Source organism: Notechis scutatus, chromosome 14, assembly GCF_049901735.1.
Source record: "Notechis scutatus isolate UNSWTSFEM ecotype Mainland chromosome 14, rNotScu1.2, whole genome shotgun sequence".
NCBI classification, from domain to species: Eukaryota; Metazoa; Chordata; class Lepidosauria; order Squamata; family Elapidae; genus Notechis; species Notechis scutatus.
The window spans coordinates 9,178,558-9,197,152 of NC_142022.1; the positions used below are offsets into that span (position 1 = coordinate 9,178,558).

Consider the following 18,595-nt stretch of genomic DNA (forward strand, 5'->3'; position numbering starts at 1 on the left):
AGCTCCACCTCTAGGCCACCACACGACTCCATCATATGAGCAGCAACGATTGTGCCTAAAATGGTCCTTTTTTAAAAAAGTGACATCATAAAATCAAAGTCACTAAATGAGCTGTTGTAAGCTGAACTTTGATTTGTGTTTAGCTGCCTCTTCTAGCACAGGAAACCAAGGGAGCCGTGGCAGTTGTTGAATTAAGAATGGACTGGCTGGGTGGTGGGGTTGGCCTGAGGTGGTCCCACACCTGCCCTGACTTTTGTGTAGCATTCATACATTTGAGTTATGGGTTCCGATGACGGAAATGTATGGGGTAAGCTTGGTTTAGTTGTGGCTTGCTCATCCAATCCATGTTTAGGGTGAAGGCAGCCTATGAGAGCCCCCATCTGTGAGAAATCAGGAGAAGGGAAGGTCTCCAAATTATTGGGACAAAATAGGTAAGGAAATTGTTTTTATTGACCACAATCTAGTAGTAAGTCAACAACCAGACGGTCTTGTTAAATTTACACAACCACAGAAAGTCCAGGTTAGTTGATGGTTCAAGCCCAATGTGTTCACAGTTTCTGGCGTAATGGCAAGACTGCCATTAGGCCATAAGGGTAGAAATTAACTAACCCCCAACATTTGGGGTTCACCATGAAGAAGAGCCCAATTTCTAGAACGGCCAGTTGCATTGAACTTTTTCTTTTTTTGCATTGCAAGTCTTGGCACCACCACTAGATGGCAGCAAAGGCCAGAGTTTAGGCCAGAGTGTCCCCAGCTGCCCTCTCTTGGTCGTTCTACAGTATTGCAGCTCAGAGATGGCCAATCTCCTTTTGCAAAGTGTTTCTCGTCGCTGATTCTTGAGAAATCCGATAAATACAATAACATGGAATAATTCAAATTCCATGTAAAAAAATAAATAAATCCGTGGAATCAAGAGTCCGCGCAGGCGCAAACGCGAGGAAGCTTCCCTCTCTCCCCCACACACAAGCACGAGGCGAGAAGAGGGCGAGGGCGCACGCGCAGGCCGAGGACACAGCGCGAAGTTGGCATGCGGCCAGGGCGGCGCATGCGCGCAAGGACAGCACGCGCGCGCGAGGAGCAACGTTTTAGGCCGCCATTTTTGGAGCGGCGGCCGGGCTCCTTTCGAAGATGAGGGCGGTTTCCCGGCCGGGTCGGGCTCCGCCGCCGCCGCTTTTCCTCCTCGCCGTGGCGCTTCTGACGGGGCCCGCGGGAGCCTACAAGCTGAACGTGCCGAAAGTGTTGCTGCCCTTCAGCCGGGATAAGCGGGTGCCCTTCGTGCTGGGCGCTGAGGGCGGTTGTTATTCCTGGTGAGGGGGCGGGGCCTCACGGGAAGGAGGGGAGAACGGGCGGGGGAGTGACGTCACGGAGTGGGGCGGGGCGAACACCCGGAAGTCCTATTAGGAAAAGCTATGCTAATACAGGCAGAATTTTTTTGGAGGGGGGGTAATCGATTGCTAATTAATCCAAAATTTGCAACAAAAAAGAACAATTAAAAAAAGATCTGCTATTATCAATGTATTCAGAATTGGAAAAATATCCAAGATTGAAAAAGTTTTAAAAATTAATCCAGAATTGGAAAAAAACAACACTATTGTTAATTAATTCAGAATTGGGGTGGGGGAGAAACTATTGAAAAAGTATTAATAATTCATCCAGAATTTGGAGAGAGAAAAATATTGCTAGGGCTAATTCATCTAGTATTGAAAAATAATCTATAAATAATTCATTCAAAATTTGGGGGGGGAACTATTAATACAACATTGAAAAAGGATTAATTCATCCAGAATTGGAAAAAATATTATTATTAATTATTCATCCAGAATTGAGGTGGGGGGGGGGGGAATTCATTGATTGAAGGATGGAGGATTCAAGAAACATTATTATGAATAAGTTATTATGAATAAGTTTTGCCCTGTAGGTACTCCACCCGCCACGACACAGTCACCATCGATCCAATATACGAGAACGGGACAGTCTGCTCGCAGAAGGCGCTGCTCACCGCCCGTTCTCTGCAGGCCACCAAGCTAGCCAGTGTGATCATAGCAGAGGAGATAGGTAGGTGGAGACAGGAAGCTGAAGGGGGACGCTGCCAGTTCAAGAATTCCGATTGGTGGGATTGCCCCTGTCCCTCCCCGGCTGTGAAAATGTCTACGGACCCCTCACATCCCGGACGTAGACTTGTTTCAACTCCCACCCTCAAAACGGCGCTATAGAGCCCTGCACACCAGAACAACTAGACACAAGGACGGTTTTTCCCCCAACGCCATCACTCTGCTAAACAAATAATTCCCTCAACACTGTCCAACTATTTACAAAGTCTGCATTACTATTACTATTAATTTTCTCATTGTTCCTATCACCCATCCCCTCCCACTTGTGACTGTATGACTGTAACTTTGTCGCTTGTATCCTTACGATTTTTATTGATTGTTTCCTAGTATGATTTGATTGCTTCTTGTACCCTATGACTATCATTAAGTGCTGGACCTGATGATTCTTGATTCTTGACTCTTTTCTTTGATGGACACTGACAGCATTTGCACCAAAGACAAATTCCTTGTGCGTCCAATCACACTTGGCCAATAAAGTATTCATTCTTTCATTCTTTGGAACATTCTCCTGCAGACTCTTCAACATTAAACAGTATCCCACCTGGAATCGCTGCAGGGTTTGCTGCTGGACCCGCCTTATCTCAGAGGGGCAGCCAATGGCCAGCTCTTTGGCCAGCAGCCGGACCGTAGTTGATGGGATAGGTTTCCCATTGTGTCCAGCGGCCTCTGCTGAGCATTCAAAGCAATTGACAGAAACTCATCCGCGATGTTTAGTTTCAGCTCTGGTTTTTTTTTGGCAAGAACAGAGAGGGGAGGGAAGTGGCCTTTTCTTACAAAATAATACCTTTCCCGGCAGGCTGGTTGGGATCTTTAGCAATTCAGAGACAGGAAAAACGGACATTAAGGGGGGTGCATAAGTGCACCGTTGTGCCTCCCGTCCCTGTCCTATTGTCCCCATTTAATCGTACCTCTTTCCTGTATTCTTACTCATGTTTATACTTATACCTATTATTTTGTAAGCGATGGACAAATCAAGTCAATAAATAAAAAATAAATAAACATTGAATCAGAATAGAGCTGGAAGGGGGCCCTGGAGGTCTTCTAGTCCAGCCCCTGTATCATTTCTTACAAGGGACTGTCCAGTCTCTTCTTAAAAACCTCCTGTGATGAAGGAAGGAAGGAAGGAAAGAAAGGAAGGAAGGAAGGAAGGAAGGAAGGAAGGAAGGAAGGAAGGAAGGAAGGAAGGAAGGAAAGAAGGAAGGAAGGGGAAGGGAAGAAGGAAGGGAAGGGAAGGAAGGATAGCAGAATAACAGAGTTGCAAGGGACCTTGGAGGTCTTCTAGTCCAACCCCTGCTCGATCAGGAGATCCTATACCATTTCAGACAAGGGGCTGCCCAGCTCTTGTCACGAGCGTTGGGACCAGGCTGCTTTCTTAGATCCTCCAAATCAAGGATTAAAGGTTCTAAGCTAAGGTGAGATTCGAGACGGTTTAAGACCTGGTTTGTCCGGTTGACCGGACCCTGTTTCTGCTGGCTGGCAGCCAGAGAGCAGGGGATGCAACACTGTGGTTGGTTTTTCCAGTGACGGGCCACTTGCTCCGTTGTGACATCATCGTGGATCTGATCGAGCAGGTGGAAATCGTCTCGCGGACGCGGGAGATCTACGTGGAAGACTCTCCCTTGGAGCTGAGCGTCCGAGCTCTCGACGCCGAAGGTGCCCGATCCAGATCCCGCCCAACCCTTTCCGTAATCCACCTTCCCAGCCGCCTGAAGCGGGCAGAGCAAGAGAAATAATGCGCCTTTCCAGCGGTGCCTTTTTCCCAGCATTGGCTAAGGCCGTTTTATACCTGCCTGCTACCTTCATGGTGGTGCTTTGGGTATCAGGGGAAAAACAAAAATCTACCCTTTGGGGAGGGTTTGTAGAGATGTTTCTTAAAAATTGGAATACTGGATGGTCCTCCCATCTATTATGGCCACAAGCCCTTACGCTCGGCTTTCTCTCTGCAGGGAACACCTTCAGCAGCCTGGAAGGGCTGGAATTTGAGTGGAGCGTCGCCAAGGACGACGAAATGGAAAACGTGGAGCTCTCCAAGAAAATAAGGTGAGGCGGGATCCTGAGCTTCAGGGCAAATCGGCTCTGTGATCCCCAGAAGCAGAGTCGAGTTTAAAAAGTCTTGGGAACAGCCTTTTGCAATAGATAGTAAAAAATTAATTTAAAAAAAAAACCCGACACACCTTTCGCTTACGAGATGCCTACGATCCTGGAAACAAAATGTCTATTAAACCAGGTTAAGTTGCGGTCGCCTTTGTGAGCAAACTTGTTGGAGGTAAATGAGCAAATGGATGGATGGATGGATGGATAGGAAGGTAGATGGATACGTAGATAGATGGATAGGTAGGTGGGTGGATAGGTAAGTGGGTGGGTGGATAGGTGGGTGGGTGGATGGTTGTAGGTAGATGGATAGGTAGGTGGATGGTAGGTAGGTAGATGGATACGTAGATGGATAGGTAGGTGGGTGATAGGTGGATGGATGGTAGGTAGGTAGATGGATAGATAGGTAGATAGATACGTAGGTAGATGGATAGGGTGTGGGGAGGTGGATGTAAGGATGGATGGATAGATAGATGGATTAGATAGACAGACTAGATAGATAGATAGATAGATGATAGATAGATAGACAGATGATGAGATGATAGATAGATAGATAGATAGATAGATTAGGTAGGTAGGTAGGTAGGTAGGGATGGATGTTCAAACGATTGCAGGAGCTGTTCCTTTTGTCTCCTCTGAAACCTGGGCTGCTGCTTCTCCAGGATTTTGAAGTACTCCGAGGCGGAATACTCCCCACCCGACTACATCGTCCAGATGGAAAAGGAGGAGAAACAGGGCGACAGGATTTTGGTCTCGGGAATCAAAACCGGGGCCGCCGTCATCAAGGTCCGAATCCAGGACCCTGTTTACAAGGTGGGTCAGACGGATAAGGGCCCCGTGGGAAGGGTCGGTGGCAAGGCAGGGTCAGCCAGGGATCGGCCCCCTCGGTTCAACCGAGGGTGCCCTCCACAGCTCTGCCCACTTCCCCCAGCCACCCCGCCTCGCTCCCCCCAAACCGAAGGGGGAGAAGGCCCCTCTCAAGCCTCTGCTTTGTTCCTCCCTCCCTTCGCCCAGAAAGTCGCCGCGGCTTTGGTGCGCCTCTTGGTTTTGGAGAATATTTTCCTTATGCCTTCCTACGATGTCTTCCTGCTCGTGGGAGCTTATATCAAATACAGAGTTGGCCAAATAGTTCAGGGAAAGATCACAGGTAGGCCGTTGCGACTGCCCCTGTTCCCCGCCAACGTTGCTCAGGGCGTTTTGGCAGCCCCCCTCCCTGTCTGTCGCTAAGAGCCCCCGGGTGCGTTCGGTGAACCACGAAGGCTTGTTCAGGGCGAGTGAGGAACACCTGGAATCCGCGGACCGTTTTCCTGGCGATCTCAAGCTCAAAAGCTGGTGGTCTTCACCCCGCTAGCTTCCGGCAGCTTCTTAGCCAGGTGTGGTTTGTTTGTTAAGCCATGGTTACGTCCCTCCTGAGAACCCCGGTTGCTGTTTTGAGGGAAATAACACTGAGCAGGAGCGTTTGACGGAGCGGCCTTTTCCCAAATTCAGAGGCTTTAAAAGAGCTGCGTTTTTATTTGTCCTGGTCTCTGACTGCCATAAACCAAATCGAAATTTGCCGTGGAAAATTGCTGCGGGCTTCAGCTCCCAGAAGTGGCTGAGCTGGAGGGGGATTCTGGGACTTGAAGTCCGCAGCTCCGAAAGCAGCTGGAGCGAGGAACAATTGCCCTGGAGCCACGTCTCTTGCAGATCCCCAGCTGAGCGAGGCTGGTTTTGAGGCTGGGCCGGAAGAGGCAAGATGGCTAACAGAAGTGGCTTGTTGGGGAGGGAGCAGTTCACCTGTCAACGTTGCTAGAAGGTTCTCCAACCCCCCTTTTTTTTCCTGCAGAGGTTGAGCTGCCTCTGGAGCACTACGAGCTGGAGCTGCAGGATGAAGTGAAGGCACCCAACGGGTTTCTTTTTCTCCCGGTGGCCCAACTGGACACCAGTACAGCCACCGTCACCGCCCTCCAGCTGGGCCAGGTGAATCTGGCCTTTGTCCATAAGAGTATCATTTGTTAGTGGTCACTGGAGGTAATTCTCATGACCTCTGACCCAACTTTCCTTCCTTCTTCCTTCCTTCTTCCTTCTTTTTTTCTTCCTTCCTTCCTTCTTTCTTTCCTTCCTTCCTTGCCTTCCTTCCTTCTTCCTTCTTTCTTCCTTCTTCCTTCCTTCCTTCCTTTCCTTCCTTCCTTCTTTCTTTCCTTCTTCCTTCTTTCTTTCCTTCTTTCTTTCTTTCTTCCTTCTTCCTTCCTTCCTTCCTTCCTTCCTTCCCTCTTTCTTCCTTTCTTTCCTTCTTTTTCTCTTTCTTTCTTTCTTTTCTCTTTCTTTCTTCCTTCCTTCCTTCCTTCCTTCCTCCCTTCCTTCCTTCCTTCCTTCTTTCTTTCTTTCCTTCTTTCTTTCCTTCTTTCCTTCCTTCCTTCCTTCCTTCCTTCCTTCCTTCCTTCCTTCCTTCCTTCCTTCCCTTCCTTCTTCCTTCCTTGCCTTCCTTCCTTCTTTCTTTCCTTCTTCCTTCCTTCTTTGCCTTCCTCCTCCCTCCCTCCCTCCCTCCCTTCTTTGCCTTCCTTCCTTCCCTGCTGTGCTGAAGGGCAAATGCCACCCTCCTCACGAGTAAGCCCCTTCATCCAAATCCCCTTTCCTTTGCATTGAGCCTACCCTTCCAGTGGGATCTGCTTGGCTTAGCCAGCAGAAACTCCTCCGCCCTCCTGTTTCACCCCCCCCCTTTCAGTTAAAAAAAGAGGAAAAAAAAGTTGAATTCCTTACGGGCGCATTCAGACATCCACATGCGGGGATCGCTAGGCCTTCCGAACTGCACCATATATGTGGTAGAACCGGGATTTCTAGGTAAGAAGCAGAGGGGTTCAAAAACTTGTTTACTGCTGATTCTGTGGGCGTAGCTTGGTGGGAAGGAGACTGCAAAATCTCCAGTCAGAGGGAGTATTTGCTGGTGCTCCGAACTGCTCAAAATTCCCTCTGCGGTTCTCCAGAACTGATCCGAACTGGCTCTGAATACCACCTCTGGGTCAGGCTGCTGCTCCAGTGGCTCCAATCTAGAACAGTGTTTCTCAGCTTTGGGGATTTTCGGATGGCTGGACTTCAACTCCCAGAATCCCCCCAGCCAGCCTGCTCTAGTTCTGGGAACTGAAGTCCCCCACCCATTTTAAAACGAGGAACCCTGATCGATTCTCTGCCCCGAATGAAGACGGGCAGATAGAACGGCGTCGTCTCCAGCTTCCCCTCGTTCCATCCTTTTATAGGCTTCACGGTCCAGCCGGGGAACCGGTGGGTCTTAGAAGCGAGGAGGACATACACCGTCACGGTCGAAGTTTTCGACAAATCCAGCACCAGGGTCTACCCCTCCGACGTGAGTAGGCATCGGGAGAAAACCTGCGTACAGGTAGACCTCAAATGACAACCCTAAGGGAAGTTGCCCACCGTGGCCGTCGCTCGTGACCCACCCGATTTTATGACCTTTGTACAGCATTGTCATTAGACAAAGGCTGCGGTCCTTAAGTGAACCCAGGCTGAACCCAAAGGCCAAAGGTCATGTCGCCACTGTCAGAATGTCGAATCCAGCTCCCTAGGTAGGCCCTCCGGAAGGTCTCATGGTTGCTAAGTAACTAGTGTCAGCCGGTTGGCAGAGCTCCGACAATCCACCCCCATTCAAATCATAAGTCTCTAGCCGCATCTCTCAGAGTTTTAAAAAAACTGATTGATTAGGAGTGACCATGTCGGCGTTACCTGGGTGCAGCCGACTCTAAGACACATCATTCATTTCCCCCTTGACCCTGGTCTTCCCCCCACCCACTGGATGTATATTCTCCAATGGGACACATCCATAGCCAAGAGTCACCAATCATGCTCTCCAGTAATAATCTTGCGTGCCAACAGCTTCGGCTGCCGAGGCGATTATCTGAAGCATTTAAGGAATGCACTGCTTTCCCCCACTCTCCTTCTGCTGGCAATTAAAAAGACCAAAGGAGTATTTTTGTTGTTGTTGTTGTTGACATCAAGGACTGCCTATAATTTACATCTCCTCCACCTGGCCTCGCTGCTAAGTTTTTCCCTTTTCCTGCTCAGATCCTTTTCAATTATTATCATTTTGCCTTTCCAGAACCTCCGAATAACACACCAGTTTCCCCAGGAATATTTCGAGGAGTTCACGTCTTCCGCGAATGGCTCCTATCACACCGTTCGGGTGCTGAAGGAAGGAGTGACGGTGATGAAAGCCATGTTGCTCTCCGTGCTTCTCCAGGTAGGGACCCAAAGGCTCTTCCCCAGCCGAGGGATTTTTTTCCCCTGGCCTGCTGTCTTTAGTTTGAAGTCATCATTCAAATAACTTTAAAGAGGGGCAACTCTGCACGTTTGATCTCCCAACTGGGCCTGGGATGTTTTTCTAAAACAACAACAACAACAACAGGGTGTGGTGGGTTTGGAAGGGGTCAACCCTGATGTATTTAGCACATCTCATTAAAATATTCAACCAAGTAAAACCAAGAAAAGAACTTGGAGCCGTTTAAATGATTTTGCCCAATTCGTAGATTATTCTGTGAGGTGCCGGTGTGAACTTGGTGGTTTTCTTGCAGATATTTCATGACCTAAATAGGTAACATCATCAGTGCTGGAAGGGAACGGGGTTTGTGCAGGAGAAGGGGAGGAGAAAAAAGGAAAAAAAAGTAGGAAGGAGAAGGGAGGGAGGGAGGGAGGGGAGGGAGGGAGGAAGGAAGGAAGGAAGGAAGGAAGGAAGGAAGGAAGGAAGGAAAGGAAGGAAAAGAAAAGAAAGAAGGAAGGAATGAAGGAAGGAGGAAGGAGGAAGGAAGGAAGGAGATGCAAATGAGAAGGAGGGATAAGGAAAGGAAGGAAGGAAGGAAGGAGGGAAGGAAGGAAGATGGGAGGATTAGAAGGAGGGAGGTAAGGAAGGAAGGAGGGAGGGAGGGAGAGAGAGAGAGAGCTGTCAAAAAAAACCACCCCATTTTTTTTTTTAAATTCTGCCTGCAGAGCGGCTTGGAAGATTATTTTGTCTCCCCCATCAGCCACGAGCAAGAAATAAAAATCTACCTTCCCATCACGCTGACCCCCTCCTTCTTAGCCTTCCCCTACCATTCCCTGGATCTCTTGTACCGCTACAAAGTCCAGGTCAGCTGTGCCATTGGACTCCGTTTTGCGGGGAGGGGGGTCCTGGTGGGGGTGTCCCTTATTTCCTCTGAAGCCCTGCCCGTGCCTCTCTGCAGGTGGAGGGGGGCAGCGGCAACTTCACCTGGACCTCCTCCAACCAGTCGGTGGCCACCGTCACTGTCAAAGGCATCGTCGCCGCGGGGCTCACCAAGGGCCAAAGCGCAGTGCAGGCCAGGGACGTGCAGAACCCCTTCCATTTTGGAGAAATCCAGGCAAGTGCCCTGAAGAGCTGGCTCTGACACATCCTTCATTCCCCCTTGACCCACCCCTGGATGTATATTCTCCACTGGGACACATCCATAGCCAAGAGTCATCAATCATGCTCTCCAGTAATAATCTTGCGTGCCAACAGCTTTGGCTGCCTAGCAATTATCTGAAGCATTTAAGGAATGCACTGCTTTCCCCCACTCCCATTCTGCTGGCAACTAAAAGGACCAAAGGAGTATTTTTTACTTGACCTAACCTTCCCCTGCCACGCCCGCCAAGCCATGCCCACAGAACAGGTAGTAAAAATGTTTGAATCCCACCCCAGGTGTATGTGCTGAAGCTGTCCAAGATGGAGCTCCTTCCCTTCCACGCCGACGCCGAGATCGGCCAGGACTTGGAGGTGCAACTGGCGATGTACCACGTTGAGAAGAAGACGGAGGTGGCCACCGCTTTCACCGACTGCTCGCTCCTGGCCTTGGACGTCAGCATGGACAAGCAAGGGGTCTTTGTGTTGAACGAAGAAGGTAAAACCCTCATTAGACCAGCTTTCCTGGTTCGTGAGAGCGCCTCTGAGGGCAGGCTGTTTGGCCTGCAGGTGGGTCTTTGGAGGAGGCACCTGTCTCTCTCTCTTCATTGCTCCCCCCACCCCACCCTCCCAATCCATCTCTTCCGTGAAATATTGTGCAGGATTTCGTGCAAAAATTTGCTGAGAAAAAAAACAACACCATAACAACAGAGATGTTTATTTGTTTACTTTGTTCCTGCCTTTTATTATTATTATAACACAAGCTGGCAAACCTATCTAATAACTCCTCCCTCCCTCCTGTTTTTTTCTTCTTCTTCCCATTAGAACAACAACCCTGTGAGGGGTGGTTGGGTTGAGAGGGAGGAAATGGCTCAAAGTCATCCAGCTGGCTTTCGTGTCTTAAGGTCTTAAGATCCAGTGTCTTAAGGCAGGACTAGAACTCCCAGTCGCCTGGTGATTGGCCCAAAGTCACCCGGCCGGCTTTCCTGCCTGAAACGGGGCTAGGATTCAGGCTCTCCCCCACTTTCTACCCTGGAGTCTGGGGGACCGATAGCTAAGGGGCCAGTCCAGGAGGTTGGGAAGGGTTTGGATTATGGTCCTCGTCATCCTCTGCCTCCCCCAAACCAGCCACGATCTGGTTCCGCAGGGAAGCCGAAAGTCGGCGCCACCTTCTGCTCCACCCTCCAGCTGACCGCCAAGTCCCTGGGGCACACCCTAGTCACGGCCAGCGTCACCGTCTTCGAGGAGTATTTCGAAGCCAGCGCCACTTTCGTGGCTTACGAACCCCTCAAGGTGAGGAGGGGGTCTCGGCCTGGCCTCGGTTCAAGAGGGGAAGCTCTGTGTGTGTGTGTGTGTGTGTGTGTGTGTGAGAGAGAGAGAGAGAGAGAGAGTTTCCCTCCCACATTTCCTCATTTTTGTAGTCCTTAATCAAGGTGGTGAGCCATCAAGGATGTTGGTCGTGTCTGCAGAAAACCGAGCCCCCCTTTCTCCCCCCGCATTTGAAAATCTGTCTGTAATTCTGGAAACTTTGTTCTGCCAGGTTTCCTCCACATTTTTTCTCTGCTCTAAACTGGAAAGCCCACCCCCCTACGAACATAGGATAGGATAGGACAGGATAGGATAAGAGAATAGGATAGGATAGGATAGGATAGGACAGGACAGGATTCAGAAGAGAAGAGAATATAGAGGATAGGAACAGAACAGAACAGAATAGAATATAGAATAGAATAGAATAGAATAGAATAGAATAGAATAGAATAGAATAGAATAGAAAATAGAATAGAATAGAATAGAATAGAATAGAATAGAATAGAATAGAATAGAACAAGGAATAGAATAGAATAGAATAGAACAAGGAATAGAATAGAATAGAATAGAATAGAATAGAATAGAATAGAATAGAGAATAGAATAGAATAGAATAGAATAGAATAGAACAAGGAATAGAATAGAATAGAGTAGAGTAGAGTAGAGTAGAGTAGAGTAGAGTAGAATAGAATAGAATAGAATAGAATAGAACAAGGAATAGAATAGAATAGAATAGAATAGAATAGAGAATAGAATAGAATAGAATAGAATAGAATAGAATAGAATAGAATAGAACAAGGAATAGAATAGAATAGAGTAGAGTAGAGTAGAGTAGTAGAATAGAATAGAATAGAATAGAATAGAATAGAATAGAATAGAATAGAATAGAATAGTTGGAAGGGACCTTGGAGGTCTTCTAGTCCAGCCCCCTGCCTAGGCAGGAAACCCGACACGTCTTCCGGCAATCTCTTTCCCCGTTTTCCTCCAGGCCGTGAACCCTGTGCAGTTGGCCCTGGTGACCTGGCATTCCACGAAGGAGATGGTCTTTGAGGGGGGTCCCGGCCCCTGGGTGTTAGAGCCGTCCCGTTTCTTCCTGGAGCTGAAAACGGACGATAAGAAATTCCACGTGGCAGAAATTCGGCTGCCGGCTCGGAGGAAGCAGAACCAGTACATTTATCGAGTCACCTGCCTGGAATTGGGGGAGCAGGTGAAAGAGGAGGGTGTGTGTGTGAATTCTTTCTACCCGAAGAGGGGGAGGGAAGGAAGGAAGGTAGGAAGGGAAGGAAGGAAGGGAGGGAGGAAGGAAGGAAGGAAGGAAGGAAGGAAGGAAGGAAGGAAGGAAGGAAGGAAGGAAGGAAGGAAGGAAGGAAGGAAGGAAAGGCAATAGTGGAAGTTTCTCAGACACCTGGAATTAAGGAGAAACTTCACAACAGTGAGAACAATTAACCAGTGGAACTGCTTGTCACCGGAAGTTGTGGGTGCTCCATCACTGGAGGTTTTAGGAAAAGCATGGACAGCCAGGGTCTCCTGCTTGAGTGGGGGGGCGGGTTGGACTAGAAGACCTCCAAGGTCCCTTCCAACTCTCTTATTCCACCTTCATGTTTCCTGGGTTGAGGATCACCGAAACCGTGTATTCGTGCTAGAACGCGGTGAGAGCTGCTTCTCCTTTCCCTTGACGTGTAACTCTCTGCCCTGCCATCCAGCTGCCATCCTCAGCCTGGCTGTCCCCTCAACTAGTGGCACAGCTCAGGCCATCCATCCATTCCCCCCTCCTTTTTTCCCCGCTCATCCCCCCAAAGGTCTTCACCTTCGAAGTGGGCAACCACCCCGGAGTGCTCAATCCCAGCCCCGCCGTGGAGATGGTGCAAGTCAGCTTCATTTGTGCCCACCCAGCCAGCATGGCCGTTACGCCCGTGTACAAGTTGGCCGCCGGCGCGCCGGCGTGTCCCTTGCCTCAACACCACAAGCAGCTGGTACGTGCGGGTGGCAAGGCGCCTTTGCCAATGGAGGCGTCCTCTCGTCTGGGAGGGGGCGGGGAGGAAATGTGGGCCTTTGAAGGCATAGCCGCTAAACCTTTTTGTCATTTTATTTTCAAGTTTGTTTTAATGACCGAGAAAGGTTATAACCCTGGAGATCAACTTCACGTAGTGAAACATTAGCGATTTGGCTAGAAGAATTAGAATTAGAATTCTTTTTATGGGCCAAATGTGATTGGACACACAAGGAATTTGTCTTGGTGCAAACGGCCAGTTGAAGAGGCCGAGTGGAACGCGTGGCTGAATTCTTTAGACCCAACAAAAAAAAAAAATCAAATGTGCCCTGTAGGTTGGCAAGATCCATCATTCCGGAATGTGGACCCTTGGCCTGGCTAAATAGCGCCGATGAAAGTTTGCGTTCATTCATAAGCAAGTTTTCGATTGATGGAACTGGAGTTTTAAAATATATATATATATATATATATCGGTTCTCCATCCCGACGAATCAGTTCTGAAACTTTTCCTTGTAATCCTCTGGTTAAGACATTTCAAGATACCTTTCCTTTGCCAAATTAACAGTCCTCTTGGTTTCACAGTAACGTGGGATGCATAGCTTTAAAAGAGAATATCTGTAGCTTTGTAGGGTTGAAAGGGTGGGTCCTTGGTGCTCTCTGAGCTGGGTGGTTTTCTTGCAGACGTCTCATGACCCAACTAGGGAATGACATCAGTGCTAGAAGGGGTGGGGGGGAGGAAGAAAGAGGAGGAAGAGGAGGAGGAAGAAGAAAAGGAGAAAGAGGATGACTGTGGGGTCCTTGGTGCTCTCTGAGCTGGGTGGTTTTCTTGCAGACCTTTCATGGCCCAACTAAGTAACATCATCAGTCCTGGTTTGGTAATCAGAGAACACCCAGGACCCCACAACTCATACCATTCTCCATGTGCCTCTCCAATGAAAGGGGAATGTGAATGCTTTCAGGTCCCCGTGTCCAGCCTGAGGAACACCGTTCTGGAGCTAGCGTTGTTTGACCAGCACCGGAGAAAGTTCGACAACTTTTCTTCTCTCATCCTGGAGTGGACCTCGGCCAACGAAAGCCTGGCTCGCTTCACTCACCCGAGATCCATGCAGATGGTGGACAAGGATGATGGGACCGGACAGACGAGGCTCCACGGTGTGCCTCAGCATTATCCTCTTCCAGTAAAATAGAGGTCCCTCAGCCATTTTCTGTGTCTTCTCCAGATAGCATTCAAGAAGTTTCCTTCTAACGTCTCTTTTTTTTTCTTCCTCCTCCTCCTCCTCCTCCTCCTCCTCCTCCTCCTCCTCCTCCTCCTCCTCCTCCTCCTCCTCCTCCTCCTCCTCCTCCTCCTCCTCCCTCGTCCATTGGGCTCCCCCCAGGACACCAGCTGTTGGAGGTCCACCAGATCAAAGGGACAGTTCTGATTGCGGTCAACTTTGTGAAATATTTGGAGAGAGGTAGCCCAAAAGTGAGTGCGAGGGGAAGGCTGGGTAGAAGGTGGTGGGTGGGGAAGGTTTTAAGTTTTGAGAAGGCAAGGGGTGCGAAACACCTGAAGAGCATCACACAGGAGACCAAGAGCCTGTTGTGTGTGTTATCTCAGAAGGCAAGATGGGAAATAACGGGCAGTTGGGCGACGCCAGAAGGTGGGTGGGTTCTCCATGTCTGAATGAGCTCCTCAGTTCGAATCCTTTCCACAAACGAAGGGTCCATTTCAACCCTAGCTTCCATAACTTCTCGGTGGATGGTCGCCATCCAAAACAGAACCTCCTGAGGACATATATTCCTTTTGAAGGACAATGTCAGGATTCCTGCAGTTGCCCCCAATTAAATCCTGAGTCTCGAGCCAAACTTCCAAGACTTTAAAAGAATTTATTGGTAGTTACCATGTCTGGCACTGCCTGGGTGTAGCCGACTCTGAGACACAGCATTCATTGTCGTCCTTGACCCTGGTTTCCCTTCCCACCCCCTGGGTGTATCATAATTCATATTCTCCAATGGGACACATCCATAGCCCAGAGTCATCCATCATGTTTTCCAGTTAGAAACTTCAGTCACCTAGTTACTATTTTTGAAAACATTGATGGAATGCACTTTCATTTCCAAGCTGCCACGCTGCTCCCCTCTCCCTTTCTGTTGGCAACTCTAAAAAGACCAGAGAAATATTTATTTATTTTTATTTATTTTATTTGGTTTGTCAATTGCTTACAAGATAATAGGTATAAGTAAAAACATAGTTATGAATACATGGATACATATAAGAAAAATAAACCATAGGACAGGGACAGTAGGCACGGTGGTGCGCTTATGCAGGCCCCCTATAGACCTCCTAGGAAAGGGGTGAGGTCAATAGTAGACAGTCTGAGGTTAAAGTTTTTGGGGTTTGGGGAAGAAACTACAGAGTCGGGTAGAGTATTCCAGACATTGACCGCTCTGTTATTGCTGAAGTCGTACTTCCTGCAATCAAGTTTGATGCGGTTTACCTTGAGTTTGCATCTATTGTTTGCTCTTGTGTTGTTATGGTGGAAGCTGAAGTATTTAGGACATTGCAATGTATGATTTTATATACTGTACTATACTTAGATTTTATGAGTTGACAGACCGGAGATGTTGAGGGAACTAATGGGCTCCCAGAGAGTGAAAATCAAAAGAACCAACCTTGTTGATACATACAGAACAGGGGTCCACAAACTTGGCAGCTTTAAGACGTGTGGACTTCAACTCCCAGAATTCCTGAGCTAACATGACTGGAGGAGGAGGAATTCTGGGTGTTGAAGTCCACAAGTCTTAAAGTGGCCAAGTTTGGAGACCCTCTGGTGTAGAAGGAACAATGGCTTCCATATGGGCAGAACCTCCTGCCTAGACACTTGTTGTTGATTTTGTTGTGCATTTTAGGAGGTCTCTAACTCTCCCGCTTCTGCAGCTGTGGAGCTCTTGTTGGTTGACGATGTGACGGTGGTCCCCGATAACGTCACCATGTACAACCATCCCGATGTCAAGGTAGGACCAAGGGTTGGCTTCAGTCAGCTCTGGGGCGTCCAAGGGATGCTTTTATCGGAGTTTCGGAAGCCTTTACGACATCTCTGGGTACTTTTGCGTCCCCCCTAGGAGGTCTTTGCTCTGGTGGAAGGCTCCGGGTACTTCCTCGTCAACAGCAGCACCCAGGACATGGCCAACATCACCTACCTGGAAACGGAGAGCGCCATCCAGGTGAGTGCCCTGGTGGCACCTGGTCTTGGAGATCCTTCTGCAGGGAAGAGGAGAGAGAGCAGCATTTCCGGTCCGGTCCCCTTCATTTCATACGATCCTCACAAGCATCTTGAAGCTCAGGAAGCTTCGTTGGTTGTCACTTTGAGTTGATTGTCACAAGTTCAAAAGGTGCTCTGTAGGACACATTGGAAGTTCAGATGTTCTTCGGACACATTAGAAGTTCAAATGTTCTGTGGGACACGTTGAAAGTTCAGATGTTCTGTAGGACATGTTAGAAGTTCAGATGTTCTGTAGGACACATTGGAAATTCAGATATTCTGTACGACACATTGAAAGTTCAGATGTTTTGTAGGACATGTTAGAAGTTCAGATGTTCTGCAAAACATCTTCTGATCCATGAAATCAAGATTTATTTATCTTTCGTTGTTAACTGCGTATTCATGCCGACCCTAGAAACCACACCGTTCCCTAACATGAACCATTGCTATTAGATTTGCCAGGGGACTATAACTGGGTTAAAGCACAGCTACGAACACACCACCCAGCTCCGACTTTACCCTCCCAGTTTGGGCTCATGGTGGCTTTTTCCAGGTAGTTCCAGTTCTGCCTGGTTCTTTGGCCCTGGAGATCTACGACCTCTGCCTCGCCTTCCTGGGACCGGCTACGGCTTACGTGCGAGTATCAAACATGTACGAACTGGAAGTGGATTTGATTGACAAGGTGAGAAAGGACCCTGTTGGAGAACCGGGTCTGACCATCGTTTAACCACCATTCATTCTCTCTAAAGCGCTTTCCTCCCTTAAAAGAAACAGCCAATCCAGGCTTGTCTTGCCAATGATCCCCTGCAGCTTTTTTTTTTTTTGGTTTCTTCCCCCAGGTTGAGATTGGCAAGTCCGTGCTGGTCTCGGTGCGAGTGTTGGGGTCTCACCGCTCGGCTTTCCGCAGTAAATATTTCACCTACATGCACCTCCAGCTCAAAGCTGCCTCTCCGATCGTGAGCCTGACGTAAGTCTTCTTGCGGAAACTTTGGCCTGGTCACCTTCGGCTCCAGCCGGCCCCGAGGGGCAAAGGGGGGAGAATCCCCCCAGTCTGGGGTATCCCTTATGGCTGAGAACGGGATGATAGAGGTGGAGTTCTCACCTCACAATCAGGCGGCTGTGAGTTCGATCCTCGGTAGACGCTGATATTTCTCTTCTCTCTGGGCACAATGAGAAATATCATCTGCGGAACAAAACTCCGCCCTGGCAACAGGAAAAGGCATCCGGCCAGTAAAAACACTCACCTCCATTCAGTTGCCCAGTCTTCACCCCGCAAAGGGATTATGGGGTTTCTTTAAAAGATGATGATGTCGATTACTGGAGGTTTTCAGCTATCCCTCCAGAGTGGGATAGAAGTGGTGGGTGCTCCATCGCTGGAGGTATTTAGGAAGACGCGGGACCACCATTTGCCTGAAATGGCACAGGGCCTTCTGCTCGGGCATGGGGTTGGACTAGAAGATCTCCAAGGGTCCCTCCCAATTTCTCTTTGTTGTATAAGTCTTTCCCCTCTGGTTCTCGAAGGCCGATGGAGGAACTCGGCGATTATTCCGAAGTCTACATGCTCCGAGCTGTAGCAGTTGGCCAGACGACGTTAGTGGCCACAGCTTGGGACAAAATGGGAGTCAAATTCACGTCCCCGCCACGGAAAGTGGAGGTAAGGCCACGCAAGCCAAGCCCTCAACGTCAAACCCTGCTAGAAACTGCTTGGAAGAGGCTTTGCCAGCATCTACAAAACCAGTGTCAAACTTTACTTTTCTATCGATCGATTTTTTCACAGTTTTGAACAGTTTGTCTTCCCCGGAGATTGATACATTAAAAGCTTCGTCAACGAAAAGATCTGTAAATTAGAAGATTTCCAAATGGAAATCCTTATCAATGGAAAGATTGGCCAACGAAAGCCAACGAAAAGTCTCTGTAAATTTACAGATTTGCAAATGGAAGCGAACGAAAATCTTTATAAATTTAAAAAGTTTGCCAGTCTTTTATCAGTTTAAAGATTTGCGAATCAAAAAAAGATTTGCAAATGAGAACCTTTATACATCTGAAGATTTGCAAATTGAAAAAGGGTCGCAGATTTAAAATTGTCAGTTAAGAGATTTGCAAAATTAAAAGATTTGTGATTTTTATTTTTTTATTTTTTAAAGAAGGATCCATGAATTATCATAGCAAGGTCTTTGTTCTTCGGTCTGTTGGGTAAAATCAGATGTTGCTGCATTCTTACCTTTTTACTAGTGGATACCTGTGCTTTGCTATGAAACTGTGTGGTGGGGTTTAGTTTTGGGGGAGGAAAATGGGGGGGTGGGGTGGATTCTGCCTCTGCCTACCAGCATCCATCAGTATTCACCTGGCAAGCGTCCTGTCAGTGTAGGAGAGAGTTGAGAGCTGTTTGGAAACTGAAAGAGTATTTGCTGTGTGAGCAAGAAGGAGACAGCAAGGAGCCTGGGCGTGGCTTAGCTCAACTGTTCTGTACT

General features: G+C 48.4%; 1 protein-coding gene across 1 annotated transcript in view; it reads left to right on the top strand.

The window, feature by feature from the left end:
- Positions 1–1,092: 1,092 nt before the first annotated feature.
- NUP210L (nucleoporin 210 like) overlaps positions 1,093–18,595 on the top strand; it is a 28,630-nt gene continuing 11,127 nt past the window's right edge. Inside the window, 23 exon segments of the mRNA XM_087943127.1 lie at positions 1,093–1,307; positions 1,919–2,055; positions 3,633–3,764; positions 4,058–4,151; positions 4,865–5,015; positions 5,217–5,349; positions 6,028–6,186; positions 6,954–7,022; positions 7,436–7,542; positions 8,293–8,433; positions 9,177–9,314; positions 9,410–9,565; positions 9,886–10,084; positions 10,733–10,878; positions 11,881–12,099; positions 12,692–12,865; positions 13,842–14,034; positions 14,259–14,347; positions 15,772–15,876; positions 15,985–16,086; positions 16,678–16,806; positions 16,964–17,091; positions 17,646–17,778. Of these exon segments, the coding sequence (XP_087799253.1) occupies positions 1,129–1,307; positions 1,919–2,055; positions 3,633–3,764; positions 4,058–4,151; positions 4,865–5,015; positions 5,217–5,349; positions 6,028–6,186; positions 6,954–7,022; positions 7,436–7,542; positions 8,293–8,433; positions 9,177–9,314; positions 9,410–9,565; positions 9,886–10,084; positions 10,733–10,878; positions 11,881–12,099; positions 12,692–12,865; positions 13,842–14,034; positions 14,259–14,347; positions 15,772–15,876; positions 15,985–16,086; positions 16,678–16,806; positions 16,964–17,091; positions 17,646–17,778 (3,213 nt within the window). The 5' untranslated portion in view covers positions 1,093–1,128.